At 38.4% G+C, this 16,319-nt stretch overlaps 1 protein-coding gene across 1 annotated transcript in view; it reads left to right on the forward strand.

Annotated features, from left to right (window-relative positions):
• The first annotated feature begins 3,325 nt into the window (after positions 1 to 3,325).
• Positions 3,326 to 16,319, forward strand: part of rxfp1 (relaxin family peptide receptor 1) — a 42,449-nt gene continuing 29,455 nt past the window's right edge. Inside the window, exons 1-2 of the mRNA XM_047802033.1 lie at positions 3,326 to 3,661; positions 10,696 to 10,845. Of these exons, the coding sequence (XP_047657989.1) occupies positions 3,619 to 3,661; positions 10,696 to 10,845 (193 nt within the window). The 5' untranslated portion in view covers positions 3,326 to 3,618. The remainder of the gene's footprint in view (positions 3,662 to 10,695; positions 10,846 to 16,319) is intronic.

The following is a 16,319-nucleotide window of genomic DNA, read 5'->3' on the forward strand; positions in this document are numbered from 1 at the left end:
TAATAACTTAATAAATGGCAAATATTGGCAAATTGTTTTGGTATAAGACACTGTTATTGGAAAATAGTCAAGTTCTATCTGTTAAAAGTGACTCCATATTATATACATATGTATATTATATACATATTGTCAGGACCCGGACGGAGGTGGATTGGAGACAGACCTGTACGCAGGATAACTTCAAATGAAAGGGGTTTAATACATGAGGAAGACAAACATAAACCACAAGAAAGAAAAATATACACAGAAAGTATAAATTGCTTTTTCTTTGGTTATAAAAAAAGTTTTTTTTTTTGTTTTTGTTTTTATAACCTGTGGTTCTCTGTTGTTGGCAAAGCATTCATACTGAAGTCTTGACCATATCTTTGAAAATCTTATGACCATATCAACATAAAAAAAATTGTTCAGAAATCTGTTCATTTTTTTGAACCAATATGGATGTTTTTATTGAAACAAAATAAGGCAACGCGGCTCACATATATACAGACAGGGACAAATCACGTACAATGGGGAACAGGTGTGATGACCGGGAGGAGCAGACGAAGACGGGGCAATCACGTGACACAAACAAACACAAACGCACATTCCCATAAGTCTGCGCGGATCCATGACGGATCTGCGCTGATCCCTGACACATATAAACATTGTATTACCTTTATTTTAATTTCTAAACCCATTATTTTTCACTGCATAAAAAAAGATCACAAATTGTGATATGCCCTGTTAGTGGTGGATTCTTCCACCTGTATACTGAAGTACATCTTTTATGCTTTAATTTTAGGAAATTATACAAATGCTGTGGAAGGAAAACAAAGCCAGGATCTTAGTGCTATGAACAAGCACTCATTCTTATAGATCGACCCAGGATTGTTTAAAAATTGCCACAGTATGTGTACATCGTAGGTCGGATGTCCTGACAGAGTTTTCTCTTAAATGTACCAGTAAATAAATCCATTTCCTCTGTCAAATTCCTGCTATAGTTCTTCTCTGTTATATGGTTGATGTTACATTTAAGGCCTTTGTCACAATACATAATTCACACCGAATAATATGGGGAAAATATTTTCCAGCATTTCCATATTTACTGAATTGAATGTGGGATGAATTCTGGGCGTTTGGAGGTCACGCTTTATCTGCACCGAGTTTCGCTTCTTATCTGGAGCGTCCACAACCCAAAAAACTATTACTGCACAGTTCAATGACAGCGATTATTTCCACAAAATAGCGTGTCAACATTGTGCCAAACAGAATAAAATGGCATCCTAGAAGAACTTCATTGATGCAGTCAGTCCTCAACCTTAAATCTGTCCTTGCTAAATCTAGAACTTACAGCTTTACTGCAGTAAAACAGAGATTGGTTTTGGAAAATCTGGAACAAGCTAACGACATTTAATTGAACTAGCAAAAAGAGGGAAATATTAATTTCATGGGTCATTTGTGCAAGTTTTTAAAAAAATAAATAAATAAAAGGAGAGGGCAACATGAAGAGGCTTGCTGCGGTTTGGATTGACAGAAATGTTTCATCAAATAGTTATGATAACTTCCTGTGGCCTGAGGCTTAAGCAAACAGTTTTGACCTGAAGGAATCTTTTCCTTTCTCATTGAATGGCCTTTCAAGCACCATCCTGCCTTCCTCCAGGCAAACTAATCATAGTATTGTGCGATGTCAGCATACCAGAAAAGTTATTAACATTTTTTCCCCCTCAAATGGAACAAAGCTTTAACAGTATTTTAATAGTTTATCTCTTATTGAAATTTTCACTCTGGGTGTGGTTCAGTACAAAACTATGTACAAGCGATAAATGGCTTTATAAATGACTTTTTTCCTGACAGAAATTATACTGATTAGAACATATCACATATATAATCACTATAGTTATTTCCTGAGTGGTTGAACTATTATTTATGCATGAAGAAGCACCTCTAGAGCATGATGCTGCCACCACCATGCTTCACTTAATAGGGACATTTAGATATTGAGTTTTAACACTGCTCTTTTTACTCAGAACCCTTTATTTACATTATCCAGAGAGGCTTAATTTTATACAACTAAGCAAGAGCCACAGGGTCCAGTGATGGCAGCTTGGTGATCCTAGGATTCAAACTTACAACCTTCCAATCAGTAGTCCAATGCATTATGCCTCTGGCTTTTACCAGCCACTTTACCATAAAGGTCTGATTTGATTGAGTATGTCTGAGATGGACATCCTTCTAAAGCTCTGCTAGTGTGTCCATTGGGATCTTGGTGAGTTAAATAAGGACCATTTTAACCCAGTTACTGAGTTTGGCCAGACAGCCAGCTTTAGGAAAAGTCCTTGTGGTTTCAAACGTCTTCCTTTTGAGCATTTAGAGGTGGAGGTCAACAGAGATGTTCTTGGACTTGACATATCTCTAAATAATCTCTAAATAATTTCTAAATAATGTCCAAACACTGGCATTTTAAAGGCATTTCAAGATAGTCATATAACAAATAGGAGTCACCTTTGGAACTCAATTTGGTCTTTAATAAATGTATATGTCTTAAATATATCCTTATAGAATTGCGTTAGTAATTCAATTAATTCATATGAAATTAACTCAATAACAATAAAATCTGCAGAAACCTAAAAGTCTGCAGAAACACCCATCGACACACTGTTTATTGTGTGTTATCCCTGGTGAACATTTCACAAGGTAAAAGAAGCACTTCCTGAGAGCAAAGCACAAAAAAAAATATCTAAACTTACTGTTTTAATGGAATTAAAATTGGAAATGTCCTGAGGTTGCTTTTTTCAGACACACAAAAATTAACATTAATGCATTTGTTTACATGTTTTGTGATTTGTGACTTCCAGTAATCCTGTAGATGACTCATGATCCTGCTGCTCTGGAACCCTTGTGCTGTAACTATGTAAAATGTATTATTATTATTTTCCCTTAAACAGATAAAAAGTAACAAATACACAAAATGTGGTTAACTAACATCCGCACTAATGGTATAAAGACATCTCTCTCTCTCTCTCTCTCTCTCTCTCTCTCTCTCTCTCTCTCTCTCTCTCTCTCTCTCTCTCTCTCTCTCTCTGTGTGTGTGTGTGTGTGTGTGTGTGTGTGTCTGTATGCGCGCTCGCGCGCGCGCGCGTGTGTGTGTGTGAGAGAGTGTGTGTGTGTGTGTGTGTGTGTGTGTGTGTGTGTGTGTGTGTGTGTGTGTGTGTGCGTGTGTGTGTGTGTGTGTGTGTGTGTGTGTGTGTGCGTGTGTGTGTGTGTGTGTGTGAGTGTGTGTGTGTGTGCGTGCGTGCGTGTGTGTGTGTGAGTGAGTGTGTGTGTGTGTGTGTGTGTGTGTGTGTGTGTGTGTGTGTGTGTGTGTGTGTGTGTGTGGTCGGCGCGCGCCTTTGGTGCCGCGCCACTGTCATCCCTTCGCGCCTTTACAAGCGTCTTCTCAGCTCCTACAGTATTCTCTCCTCCTCCGGTTACGCACGCGTTACGATTTCACTGTTATTACTGTTTTATCATCATCATCATCATCTTCACCTTCATCACTAGTAACGGACTAACCCTCAGACCTATCGTCACCACTCAGCACTTCTTACATTCGGACCTTTCTCCTTTTCTCCAGTTCTCATCGCGTTTGCAGCTTCAAGCATGCGCATGTGCGTCCTCAGCGCGCTCTTCTGTGGTGTCTCAGGTAAGATCACTTCTAATCCAACCCTCTTAACTACTCCCTATTCGCTGTACTCAATTCTTCAACAAACTTCTCCAACTCTTTCCTTTTGTTATTGGGTCGCATCAGGATCCGTCCGTATACAGTAATGACCAGGTCTTGGTTTTATTGCGCTTTAGAATTATTCTATAGCTACACTTGGAAAGAAAGCTTACTTTTTAAGTTCATAGAGCTATGAGATGCTTTTGTTTAAAAGTTCATATATATGGAGACTTTTTTAAGCACTCTATAGGAAGACCATTGTGAAATCTTTTCAAGCAACCTGTGTGATGTTTAACCGTGATGAATTGTTAATGATAATGAATTACAGATGAGATGAACCTATATTTATGCTCACAAGTTATCCAGCCAAGCCACGTGTCACTAAACCTTACATATTGTACACCTTTGTACATTTACATTTAGAGCATTTAGCAGATGCCCTTATCCAGAGCGACTTACAATTTATCTCATTTTTATAAAACTGAGCAATTGAGGGTTAAGGGTCTTGCTCAGGGGCCCAGCAGTGGCAGATTTAGGAATTGAACTCACAACCTTATGATTAGTAGCCCAACACCTTAACCACTAGGCTACCACATCCCTTGTACCTTAGCCTTAACCTAGATCGCTGCAAGTAGTCTATATTTTCTTTACTCTAAGAATGCAGAATCAAATTATGAACTGCTTACTACTCATTTTGTATCCTGCCTTGATGCCCGATGACGCCTGAGATTGGCATAGGCTCCCCGTGACCCGACTTAGTTCGGATAAGCGGTAGAAAATGAATGAATGAATGGTATTCGTGATGTGAAGTGACATACAGATAAGTACAGTGACCCATACTCAGAATTCGTTCTCTGCATTTAACCCATCCAAAGTGCACACACAGCAGTGAACACACACACACCGTGAACACACACCCGGAGCAGTGGGAGCCATTTATGCTGCGGCACCCGGGGAGGAGTTTGGGGTGTTCGGTGCCTTGCTCAAGGGCACCTCAGTCGTGGTATTGTCGGCCAGAGACTCGAACCCACAACCTTAGGGTTAGGAGTCAAACTCTCTAACCATTAGGCCACGACTTCCCTTTCATATGCTTTATTAAATGTACACTATATCTACATAGTGTATATCATGTAAAAGATAGATATTAAATGTCCATAGCATTTATCTATAATCTATAATAGTACCACACCAAAAGCAACAAAAATACAGTTCAGGATTATTATTTTTTTCTAATAGGACAACAGAATAAAGGTTGTATCTAAAATTAACCTTTAGTATGTACTGTACATTATTTTAAAGTTTTCTAATAAAAGATTCTGAAGGTGCTTAATGGTACCGCAGCAGCAACAAAGAAAAAGTACCTTGGTTTTGGAGATGTATTTTTTCAAGGGCATTGCGATTACAGTTAAACAGATAGAAAAGTCTAGTGGATTGAACAAAAAGATACAAACCCAAAACTTAAACAATTACAAAAAAGCTTTTCAGTGGTTCTTAGTTTAGGATCCTTTTAAAGGTTTTTTGTCTTTGTTGGAGAACTCTCTATAGCATGAGTGCACAAAGTTATTATTATTTCTTACAGTAAGCAGTAGATCTGCATTGCATGAGATTCTCCTTTCCATTAAATTCACTAGGTATTGATTGTCTTGTGTAGTTATTTTCCTGTTTTGTATACGTTTTGGTGAGAGGAAACATTTATCTGACATACTCTTATCTTTCTCCCAAGGCTTTGGTAATCATGTAAGCAATCCACAAACAGATTTAGATTTTAGAGATCTACCGACCAGGCAACATACCTGAAGTCAAGTCAAGAAGCTTTTATTGTCATTTCAACCATACTGTATATAGCTGTTGCAGTACACGGTGAAATGAGACGACGTTTCTTCAGGATCGTGGTGCTACATAAAACAAAGACAGGGCTAAGGACATGTAAGTAGTCTTAGCCAACAGTGCAGGACAAGACAAACAAGACAGACAAGACAGTGCAGGACAAAAGACAGTGTAGAAAAAACTTACAGTACAAGACAATACAAAAAGTACAAAAGATACAATACATGAAAGACAATAAACAGTAACAGAAACAGCGCCGACCGACCGCGGGTCCTTGGGATAATATTTAGAATTGTGCAAAAAAACAGCAAATGACTGAAGATATTGTACAATATGTGAAAAAAACGGCTGAAATGTTGGACAGTTTGTGCAAAACGGCATGTAAACAGTTTGATGGATTGTAAGCAGCATGTAAACAGTTTGATGTGTCAGTGTGTGTTTTGTGAGGGTCTGTGCAGTCCATACAGATGATGTGTGTGTATGTTGTGCTCAATACAGGACATTATTGCAGATAGGAAGCATAAGCTCGTACCTTCATTCTTCTCAATATCTCAATATCTTCTGCTCATGGCGATCGTCTTGTACCGTATGTCTCGTCATGCTTCAAGCTTTATTTCTCCATTTTTTTTTTTTTGGAAAGTTTATGGTAAATACCTGGTGTCATGGAAACCAGGCATTTCTTAATCTTATAAGGATCCTAATAGATTATTATTCATGTTTGGTCCATTGAGCTGAATATTAAAAAAAAAAAAAAAAAAAAAAAAAAAATACATAGAATTAGTTAGAATTAACTCTTCAAAGTCCTAAGAAACTAAAGATCATGAATGTAGCAGAAGGCTGGTTCTTGGTTCAGCAGTACTGTACATTTACGTTACCAAGTTGAAGTGACACAAATCCAATTTTCTGCCTTAATGTGACAAAAAAAAATCGGATTATTTTCAAGCGTGTGTGGATACAAATCTCCGATCTCTTCGTACAGATTTGTTTTTATTTATTTCCCATTGAGTTTTCCTGTCACTGCTCTGTAGGTCGATGGTGAATTTCATAAACCGTTGTATCTGAATAAACCTTTATATTAGTTTAATTCATACAGTAACATTGGTTAAATCTGTGAAAGCGAGTCCCGTACAGGGCATTCAAATGACAAACGTGCTTATAGAACATAAGAAAATCTAGTACAAACACTTATAATATTATACAAAAATTCAAGATTAATATTAGACTTCTATTTAAAAGTGTTTGTATTTATCTGTAATGAACAAGTCTGAGGTGACTGTGGTGAGGAAAAACTCCCTTAGATGGAAGAGGAAGAAACCTTGAGAGGAAACAGACTCAAAAGTGAACCTCATCTTCATTTGGGTGACACTAGAGGGTGTGATTATAAACTGTTATAAACACCAGAGGGTGTAATTATGAATAACATCCTTTCTACAGTCAGATACAGTCTGATGATTGTGTATTGATGAGGAGCTTGTTGTCCTTTAAGACCACATGGAGTTGGCATCTTTGCACTAAATGTCTAAAATCCTCATGAAGCGGAATCCAACTGAAGCAGGTACATCACTAGATGCCTCAGGATCATCCCAGAGTTGATGCGTCGTCTCACTGAAGGTCCGAATACTTCATGAAGCGGAACACGACTGGAGTGTTAGCCAACATTATCATAACTCTAGGGGGGCACAGTGTCAGTGGTTAGCACGTTTGCCTCACACCTCCAGGGTTGGGGGTTCGATTCCCGCCTCCGCCTTGTGTGTGTGGAGTTTGCATGTTCTCCCCGTGCCTCGGGGGTTTCCTCCGGGTACTCCGGTTTCCTCCCCCGGTCCAAAGACATGCATGGTAGGTTGATTGGCATCTCTGGAAAAATTGTCCATAGTGTGTGTGTGTGTGTGTGAGTGAATGAGAGTGTGTGTGTGCCCTGTGATGGGTTGGCACTCCGTCCAGGGTGTATCCTGCCTCGATGCCCGATGACGCCTGAGACAGGCACAGGCTCCCCGTGACCCGAGGTAGTTCGGATAAGCGGTAGAGAATGAATGAATGAATAAATAATAACTCTGAAGATAGCTACTACCTGAATACCTAATAGCTAGCAATTACAACAGAGGTGCTGTGATGAATATGATGAAGTGTAGATATTTAGCAGCAAATAGATTACAGTGATGGGTGAAAGCCTTTTTCTGGAGATGTAGAAACTCTTAGATGAAAGAAAACAGATAAAAATCTAATACTTCCAAACCAGACTTGAATCCACAAAGAAACAGCACCTTCCTAACAGAGATGCAGAGATGCAGAGCTCCAGTTCCATCCGTCCTAACACACTTCAATCATCACACCACCCCCGTGACTTTTCACTCAACCCTTAAACTGTGCACTTTTATGTTTTGCATTTTTCTTCTGGCATGTGATTACTCACATTCCTCCCACGTTCTCACAAATAAGAACAGTTGAAGAACAAATCTCATCCTTCATCTGCTTTCATGAAGACCTTTCTTCAAGCTGACAAGATTATGTGTATGACGTGTGCTGTAATCCTCCAGAGTTGTGCAAGTATGAATTTTAATGTATAACCCATATGCGCTGCATAACAAATAAAAAAAGTACATCTAAAGATAGGAGATAAGAGTGTAGAGATTTTTTATATGATTCTATCACGGTCACTGGAATTCAGTACAACCATGACCAGGATAAAAAGATTCTGAAGATTAATGAATGAATCAAGCTTTCACAGGAAAGTGGCTGCAAATTACTGTAAAAATGTTTGATTTGTGCAAACTAGGTGTATTGAATATGGACAAGGCTTTCAAATAATTAAGAAAAGAATTTATGTTTGCTTTATGGCTTAGAGGATGTTTAATTGCGTGTAAAACTCTTCTTTTAGATTACAGTTTTATTTGCAGCCTGAACAGGATACGATACGATACGATACGATACGATACGATACGATACGATACGATACGATTCGATACGATATGATACGATACGATACGATACGATACGATACGATACGATACGATATGATACGATACGATACGATAAACCACAGAATAGTTATATAAAGAATATTAAAGCTGATTGTATTTTTCTTTGCTATTAACTAAAGCATGATATAAATGTACCATAAAAGCATAAGACATAAAATGGTACGTGGTCATCTTGGAAAACCCATTAAATGCAACTCATTCATTCATTCATTCATTCATTCATCATTTTCTACCGCTTATCCGAACTTCTCGGGTCACGAGGAGCCTGTGCCTATCTCAGGCCTCATCGGGCACCGAGGCAGGATACACCCTGGACGGAGTGCCAACCCATCACAGTGCACACACACACTCTCATTCACTCACACACACACGCACTACGGACAATTTTCCAGAGATGCCAATCAACCTACCATGCATGTCTTTGGACCGGGGGAGGAAACTGGAGTACCCGGAGGAAACCCCCGAGCCCCCGGGAGAACATGCAAACTCCACACACACAAGGTGGAGGCGGGCATCAATCCCCCAACCCTGGAGGTGTGAGGCGAACGTGCTAACCACTAAGCCACCGTGCCCTCCTTAAATGCAACTGAATTCTGGAAAATACCCCAAAAATTGAATGGAGTAAATTCAACCAGCTTCTGTTTTTTAAGTGTACGTTTTTGTTATCATTAGGTTACAACTGTGTGTATCCTTAAATGAGAAAAAAATATTTTGCATTATCAGTCATATTTTCCAAATAAATGGCAATGTTTAACAATTTCTTTCAGGGTATGCAAACGTTATATATAATTATAATTCTTTTTTTTTAAAATTCATTTGTATTAATTATTGTATTATTTTTATTATAGTTTTTAATAAACAAATACACACACACACACACACACACACACACACACACACACACACACACACACACACACACATTTAATAAAAATGCATATTTGATTTTTTTGTATAATAAAAACTATAATAAAAAAGAATACAATGATTATACCAAATCATTTAAAAATAATTTGAATAATAAAAGCTTAAATGACCAAACAAAGGACCTAAAATGTGTGGAGATAAAGAAAGTCTTTATCTGAGGTGTAGTGTGTAAACTTTTCCCACAACTCTATACAGCAGATCCTGCGTATTTTACAAAAAACACAACAAACAATGACTTTTTTGTGAAACGAATTATACTCTTGTCAGTGATCTTCATAGGTATTTAAATGGGATGCAGATACTCACATCTCCCTGCTATCTATTAAAGGCAGAGGGTAATAAAGCATACTGAGTGCACAGAGTAGGGGTGACAAAACTGCCCTGCTGTGGAGAGGGGCAGCTTCTGGTCCTGCATTCAAATGTAACTGCATGTATAATATGTGTGAGAATTTTCAGGTGAAATATTTTTTATTTTTTTATACTTTTATAATTTTTATACAACAAATAAACTGGTGAAGTCAACCGCATATTTCAACCACCATTTCAATCTCTATCTCTCTCTCTCTCTCTCTCTCTCTCTCTCTCTCTCTCTCTCTCTCTCTCTCTCTCTCTTTGCTCTCTCTCTAAATCACACACACACACACACACACACACACACACACACACACACACACACACACACACACACACACACACATTAAACATTCACTCACACATGCATCTGTATTACACACAAACGCACACACACACACACACACACACACACACACACACACACACACACACACACACACACACACACACACACACACACACACACACCAAATGATGGTGCTATACTTGTTTGGTGTATCTGCTCATGGCTGACCCTGTGCTCTGAACCTGTCCCTAACAAGCCAAGATGTGTGAAGAAAAGAATTTGTCTTAGTCTCCTTGACATTGTTTTTTTGTTTTTTTTTTGCTTTTCGTCTTTTTTGGCACAAAAAAAAAAAACAGATTAAAAATCAAAAAAATGTGCTTACAGTTAGAGCAATTTTCGAATGCATCCAAGTATTTATGAGCGGCATTGATATTAATGCCAACGAATGTCCTCATAAGTGTGTGTGTTTGTGTGTGCATGTGTGTGTGTGTGTGTGTGTGTTTGTACAGTACACAGTGCATGAGTGCAAATTTTGTTTTGATTTTATTACAAAGGCTAATAGAGTTTGTAGTACTTTAATCAATTAGTAGACATGAGTAAATCTCCCTCTCGCTCACCCCCTCCCCCCTTCTCTCTCTCTGCAGTGGCTTTGACCATGTTAAATGTGTCAGAAGAGCAGGATCCGTGTCCTCTTGGTTATTTTCCCTGTGGGAATCTGAGCTTCTGCCTGCCACAGCTGCTGCACTGTAACGGAGTCGATGACTGTGGAAACCAAGCAGACGAGGATAACTGTGGTGAGTTTTCGATGTTCTGCACCTGCCCCTTTATTGACTTTGATTTCTCCATCACAGATCCTCTGATCCGCCAATCCTACAATATCCTGCTGAGTTTTTATCTTCATAAAATATCTTTATAATCTCTATCTCTATTCTATGACCGATAGAGTTGCACAAGTTTCTTATGGATCGAATTGACGGATGGCAAAAACTTACTCACAACACAAAGACATCTTACTCTGTGAGAGTTGAAGCAGAAGTACGGATGATCCGTGCGAGTAATTCGGTTATTTCTTAATGTCATGCTGACAGGATTTAATATTGTATTTAAAAGGTGATACTATTTTTGATTAGTGAGTGTTTAAATTTTCCAGTGCGTGAATTTTAGTGTGAAATATTGTTCATGCATCAAAACGTTTATCCGTTTGTGGAAAATTAAGGATGGCCCTTCTGCAATACGGTTTGTTTTGGATGGTGCTGGCTATCTGAAATAAATAAATAAATAAATAAATAAATAAATAAATAAATAAATAAATAAATAAATAAATAAATAGGACAAGCGATTCTACCATTAGAGATGAATAACCTGGATAAAACTGTAGCAGGACATGTAGAATTACAGGGAATTGGCATGAATGGTGAGTGAATGATCTGTGAAACCTGGTTGAAGAAGAATAAAAACTAATCACAATCCAGAAGGAAAATCTTTTCATATGGAACGTTCTAGAAATTCCAAACAATTCCTTCACCAAAGCCATATGTTCATGTTTACGTTTCATAATAAGCGCCTATATTTTCTGAGGAGACTTAAAAAGTCCCGTCTGTGCTACTGGATACTGGAGAACTTTTACCGCTGTACCATTGAGAGTATCCTGACAAACTGCATCTCAGGTCACAGCAGCTGCACAGCTTCAGACCGTAAAGCCCAGCGGGCAGACGCTACCGATGTCTCAGGGCCAGAACAAATAGACTGAAAAATAGCCTCTTTCCCGTGGCTGTTTCTGCACTGAACAGCTGATATGGTGTTAATAATCACCACTGCACTGTCACTTTTCTTCTGTGTTTTGCACTATTTTGCACCAATTTAAATTCATGCATCCTTGCACCACCCAAAAACTATCATTACACTTCTGTATGTCCATCCATATTTATTCTGTTTAGTCTGTGTGTATATATACAGTATATATATATATATATATAGATGTATATATTCATAATGACATTCCTTTTGTACAGCTATATCTGTCATACCACTTCATACTGTATCATACTTATATAATAACCACACTATATATGCCCTTATTCAGTTATATGTACAGTACATATTACTACACCTTCTGTATAACCTCATACCCTTATTTATTACACTGTCACTTGTAAATAAGCTATCTATGCACTTCTGGTTAGATGCTAACTGCATTTCATAGGCTCTGTACATGTACCTTGCACAATGACAATAAAGTTGAATCTAATCTAATCTAATCTAATCTAATCTAATCTAATCTAATCTAATCTAATGCTACTGCTTGGTGTTACATAGTCACCTATCTTATAGACAAAATGTATTTACAGCCATATAGCTAGACCTTCAAATAAATAATAGACAAAAGCAAATAATATAATATTCATGCTTGCCATGTGTTTACAATATTCACAAGTTACAAAGTAAAAACATAATGGTTTAGCTTAGACTAGTTATGGGGTTGGTTACTGGTTGACTGATGCAGCTCCAGCTCTAAACACGACATGTTTAGGTTTAAAACTTTTTTTTACTATGCTTGCAGTATTTCAGTAATTAATAAATAAATAAATAAATAAATAAATAAATAAATAAATAAATAAATAAATAAATAAATAACATTCATTCATTCATTCATTTTATACCGCTTATCCGAACTACTCGGGTCACAGGGAGCCTGTGCCTATGGACCAGGGGAGGAAACCGGAGTACCCGGAGGAAACCCGGAGGCACGGGGAGAACATGCAAACTCCACACACACACAAGGCGGAGGCGGGAGCGAACCCCCAAACCTGGAGGTGTGAGGTGAACGTGCTAACCACTAAGCCACCGTGCCCCCCCCCCTAAATAAATAACAGACATTTACTATTAATTATTAGTTATTTAACAGTTACCCTCCTGATCACCAGAGGGCACCACCACATGATTTCTGTTCTTTTTCACATTTCCTGTCTGAACACTGTAAACAGCACCCAGACCTGTCACTAAACACAGATTAGTGTGAGTTCTGAGCAGCGATTATTCCGGAAAGACTTCTGTCTATGAGGTTTTTGTCATGTTTCTTGTCTATTTGCGTAGACCTCAATGTTCTGTAGCTATTTTTGATATCTGGTTTTGATCTTTGCTTGTCTCCTGGACTGCTCTGGAATATGGATTTGTTTGCACTGTGTGCTTTTGTGCCTTCTTGAGTTTTTTTTTTTTTTGGACTCTGGACTATGTTTTCTCTTTGCACATTGATTCCTATTCCATTTCTTGCTCTCCCTTGTTACAGAAGGCTTCACCTGACAAAACGCATCTACAGTAGCTAAAGTGATCAAACTCCAACTTGCAATGTTTCCCAAGGAAAACTGTAGAATGACCATAAACAGTGAATCCCAACAGCGATCCTCACAGGTCAGAGGTTTAAATAGCCATAAACACACCCGAGACATAAAGATACCTGTCCAACCATTCAGTCAGTTCCACAATGACCTTGAGATTGTGACAGTGACCTTTTAGCGGGTCCTACTGAAGCAACCATTCCAAAAGTGAAGATGAACATGTTCACCAGGCATTTTTGAAAAGATTGCTATAATATTATGTGTATGTATAAAAATTCCGTAATTCCGTAAGTATTAAATATTAACCGGAAACAGTTTTAAAAAAAAAAGGACCCAGAGAAAAGTAGAAGCCATCACTAATTGGCTCCAATCCAAGACTGCAAAAGATTATTAGTGATTCTTGATGTTTGCTCTCTCCTATCAATGGTTTATCCAAGGGTTCAGTATGGTAAGAAGGTAAACCCAAAACTCTTATGTGAAACACAGATAAATGACAAGATATTGAAACCCTTAACCTCCTACGACCTGGTGTCTACATACGTGGACATCCCACTGCAATAAAATGCAAGCCAAACCAAAGCTCGGGTCTTAGGAGGTTAAGGGAAGAAGGATTTCTCCACACCTACTGTTTCAGTAATCAACAGGAATGGAGCTTATAACTCTTGCTGGCGGAGCACACGTAGGACTCACTGATCTGCTCATCCACTCATCAGATGCCCTTCCAAAGCATCCTGGGGGTTCCGACCTCCCGTTATCCCCTGGTTTGAAGAAACCTTAAACATCCCTCTGGTGGATAAATTCGAGGATAAAGCCTAGGAGATGGCACAATGTGGGCTAGAGATAACTGTTCAAATCCAGAAAGAGCTACCACACTGCCATCGTCACCCTCAACGACACCCGGGCAATTTAACATTTTGGGAAAATTCATCATTTAATTTTGATCATTTATCACTTTTGGGAAAATACTCTTTGGTGAACTTTTTGGAAGGTGTTTGTTCCATTACATCCGGCATGAAAATAACCCTGACAGAAAGGACTTTCTTTATATGTTGCACTGCATGATTCATTTTCAAGGTTCCATCATTTATCTTCAGTAAATGCCCGGTTAGGGTAATAGTACTTAAAATTAGGCTACAATTTTGGAAACGTTACAGGCAGGTACAAGCAATAATGAAAAAACAAGCACCACATACATCTTTTTTTTTGAAAGTCTATTTGCGAGATGTAGCTGAGGTTTGACAAATGTCAAAACCAAAATTTATACCCAACCCATTGGGGTTGATCCATGACTCTCCGATCAACAACCCAGACCCTTAGGGATAGGGTTAGGGTTAGGGTTAACCACTTGAGCCACCACTAGTAGGTGCTACTTGGACACCTCAAACACCCATTTGGTCAGATCATGGTTCATGTCTTTTTTTCTTGGTCCTGTCTTTTTCTACTTTTTTAAAACAGTCATAGAAGTATTGCCATTCAGATTTAATCCCTAAGCGAGTGTGGCTATTTTCACGCTATTTGGATATAGTATACAGTACCTGGAATAGCACCAGGTGTGAAAAATCTCACCTATTTAAGTCTGATATTACCGATAGCTGACTAAATTGTAATTTATTTAGGAGTTTATTCTTTTGCAACTTCTCAGTTGTTACAATACTACAAAATCCCAGAGGATAGAGACCAAGTGAGGTTTTGAGCTAGCTCTTATCTTAACACTAGACTTTTGTTTATATCACAGATATCTGAAACTTAGGACCTGGTCAATCCTCTACAGTACAATGTTCTTGGTGAGTGGAGCAGATTGTGTTTACCAAATATAATTATAATCACATCTGACAGGCATACTGCTGTAGACCGGGGTGATTAATTGAAGATGTCATTTCTTTTGCTTTGTTTATGGATATCTCTGTATCCCATCTGTAAGCTTGTACATCTTAATTAAGCTTATTTTAAGATTTCTACAGCAGTGGGATTAACAAGGAAATTGGCTATTTATATCAAGCCAAGTTAGTTTGTGGAAGAATAAAACTTTCTGATTTTTTTGACTTTGGTATGGTTTGGATTTTGTTTGGGAAGAGATTTAAGTCATACAGTATTTGTGAAATGATATCTGGAAGGTATTGTGGAAAATTACAGACTGGGATGTAAAAATATGCATTTCCACATTGCTTTTGTTATGTGCACCTAACAAAAAAGTCGACAGTATGGAAAATACCATTGTTTTGTGGTGTTTTTTGTTAAAAATAAATTATGAGCAGTGGGGGCATGGTGGCTTAGTGGCTAGCACGTTCGCCTCACACCTCCAGGGTTGGGGGTTCGATTCCTGCCTCTGCCTTGTGTGTGTGGAGTTTGCATGTTCTCCCCGTGCCTCCGGGTTTCCTCCGGGTACTCCAGTTTCCTCCTCCGGTCCAAAGACATGCATGGTAGGTTGATTGGCATCTCTGGAAAATTGTCCGTAGTGTGTGAGTGAATGAGAGTGTGTGTGTGTGCGCCCTGCAATAAGTTGGCACTCCATCCAGGGTGTATCCTGCCTCGATGCCCGATGATTCCTGAGATGACCCAGGTAGTTTGGATAAGCGGTAGAAAATAAATGAATGAATTATGAGCAGTAAAATCAGGTGTATACAGTTGTTAGTGCAGTACACATACAGTGGTGCAGGAGTTGGACTGTTAGGGATGTGTGATTGCTCGTTTTAATGCCATGAATGTGCGAGTATGATGATTCACACGTGTAAGTGGAGCTAGGGTAGTTGAGTTGGGTTAATGTTTCACAGAATTTCCCGATTTATTCTTTTTTTTTTGTGAAAAGAAATGAAGGAAGAAATAAACAGAGGAAATGATTCTTACTTCATAACTGTAGGTTTTGTTGTCCAACTGAAATAAATTTATTAGAGATGTCTTTTTTTTTCACTAGGATACTTTAGGGTACACCGGAA

Source organism: Tachysurus fulvidraco, chromosome 17, assembly GCF_022655615.1.
Source record: "Tachysurus fulvidraco isolate hzauxx_2018 chromosome 17, HZAU_PFXX_2.0, whole genome shotgun sequence".
NCBI lineage: Eukaryota > Metazoa > Chordata > Actinopteri > Siluriformes > Bagridae > Tachysurus > Tachysurus fulvidraco.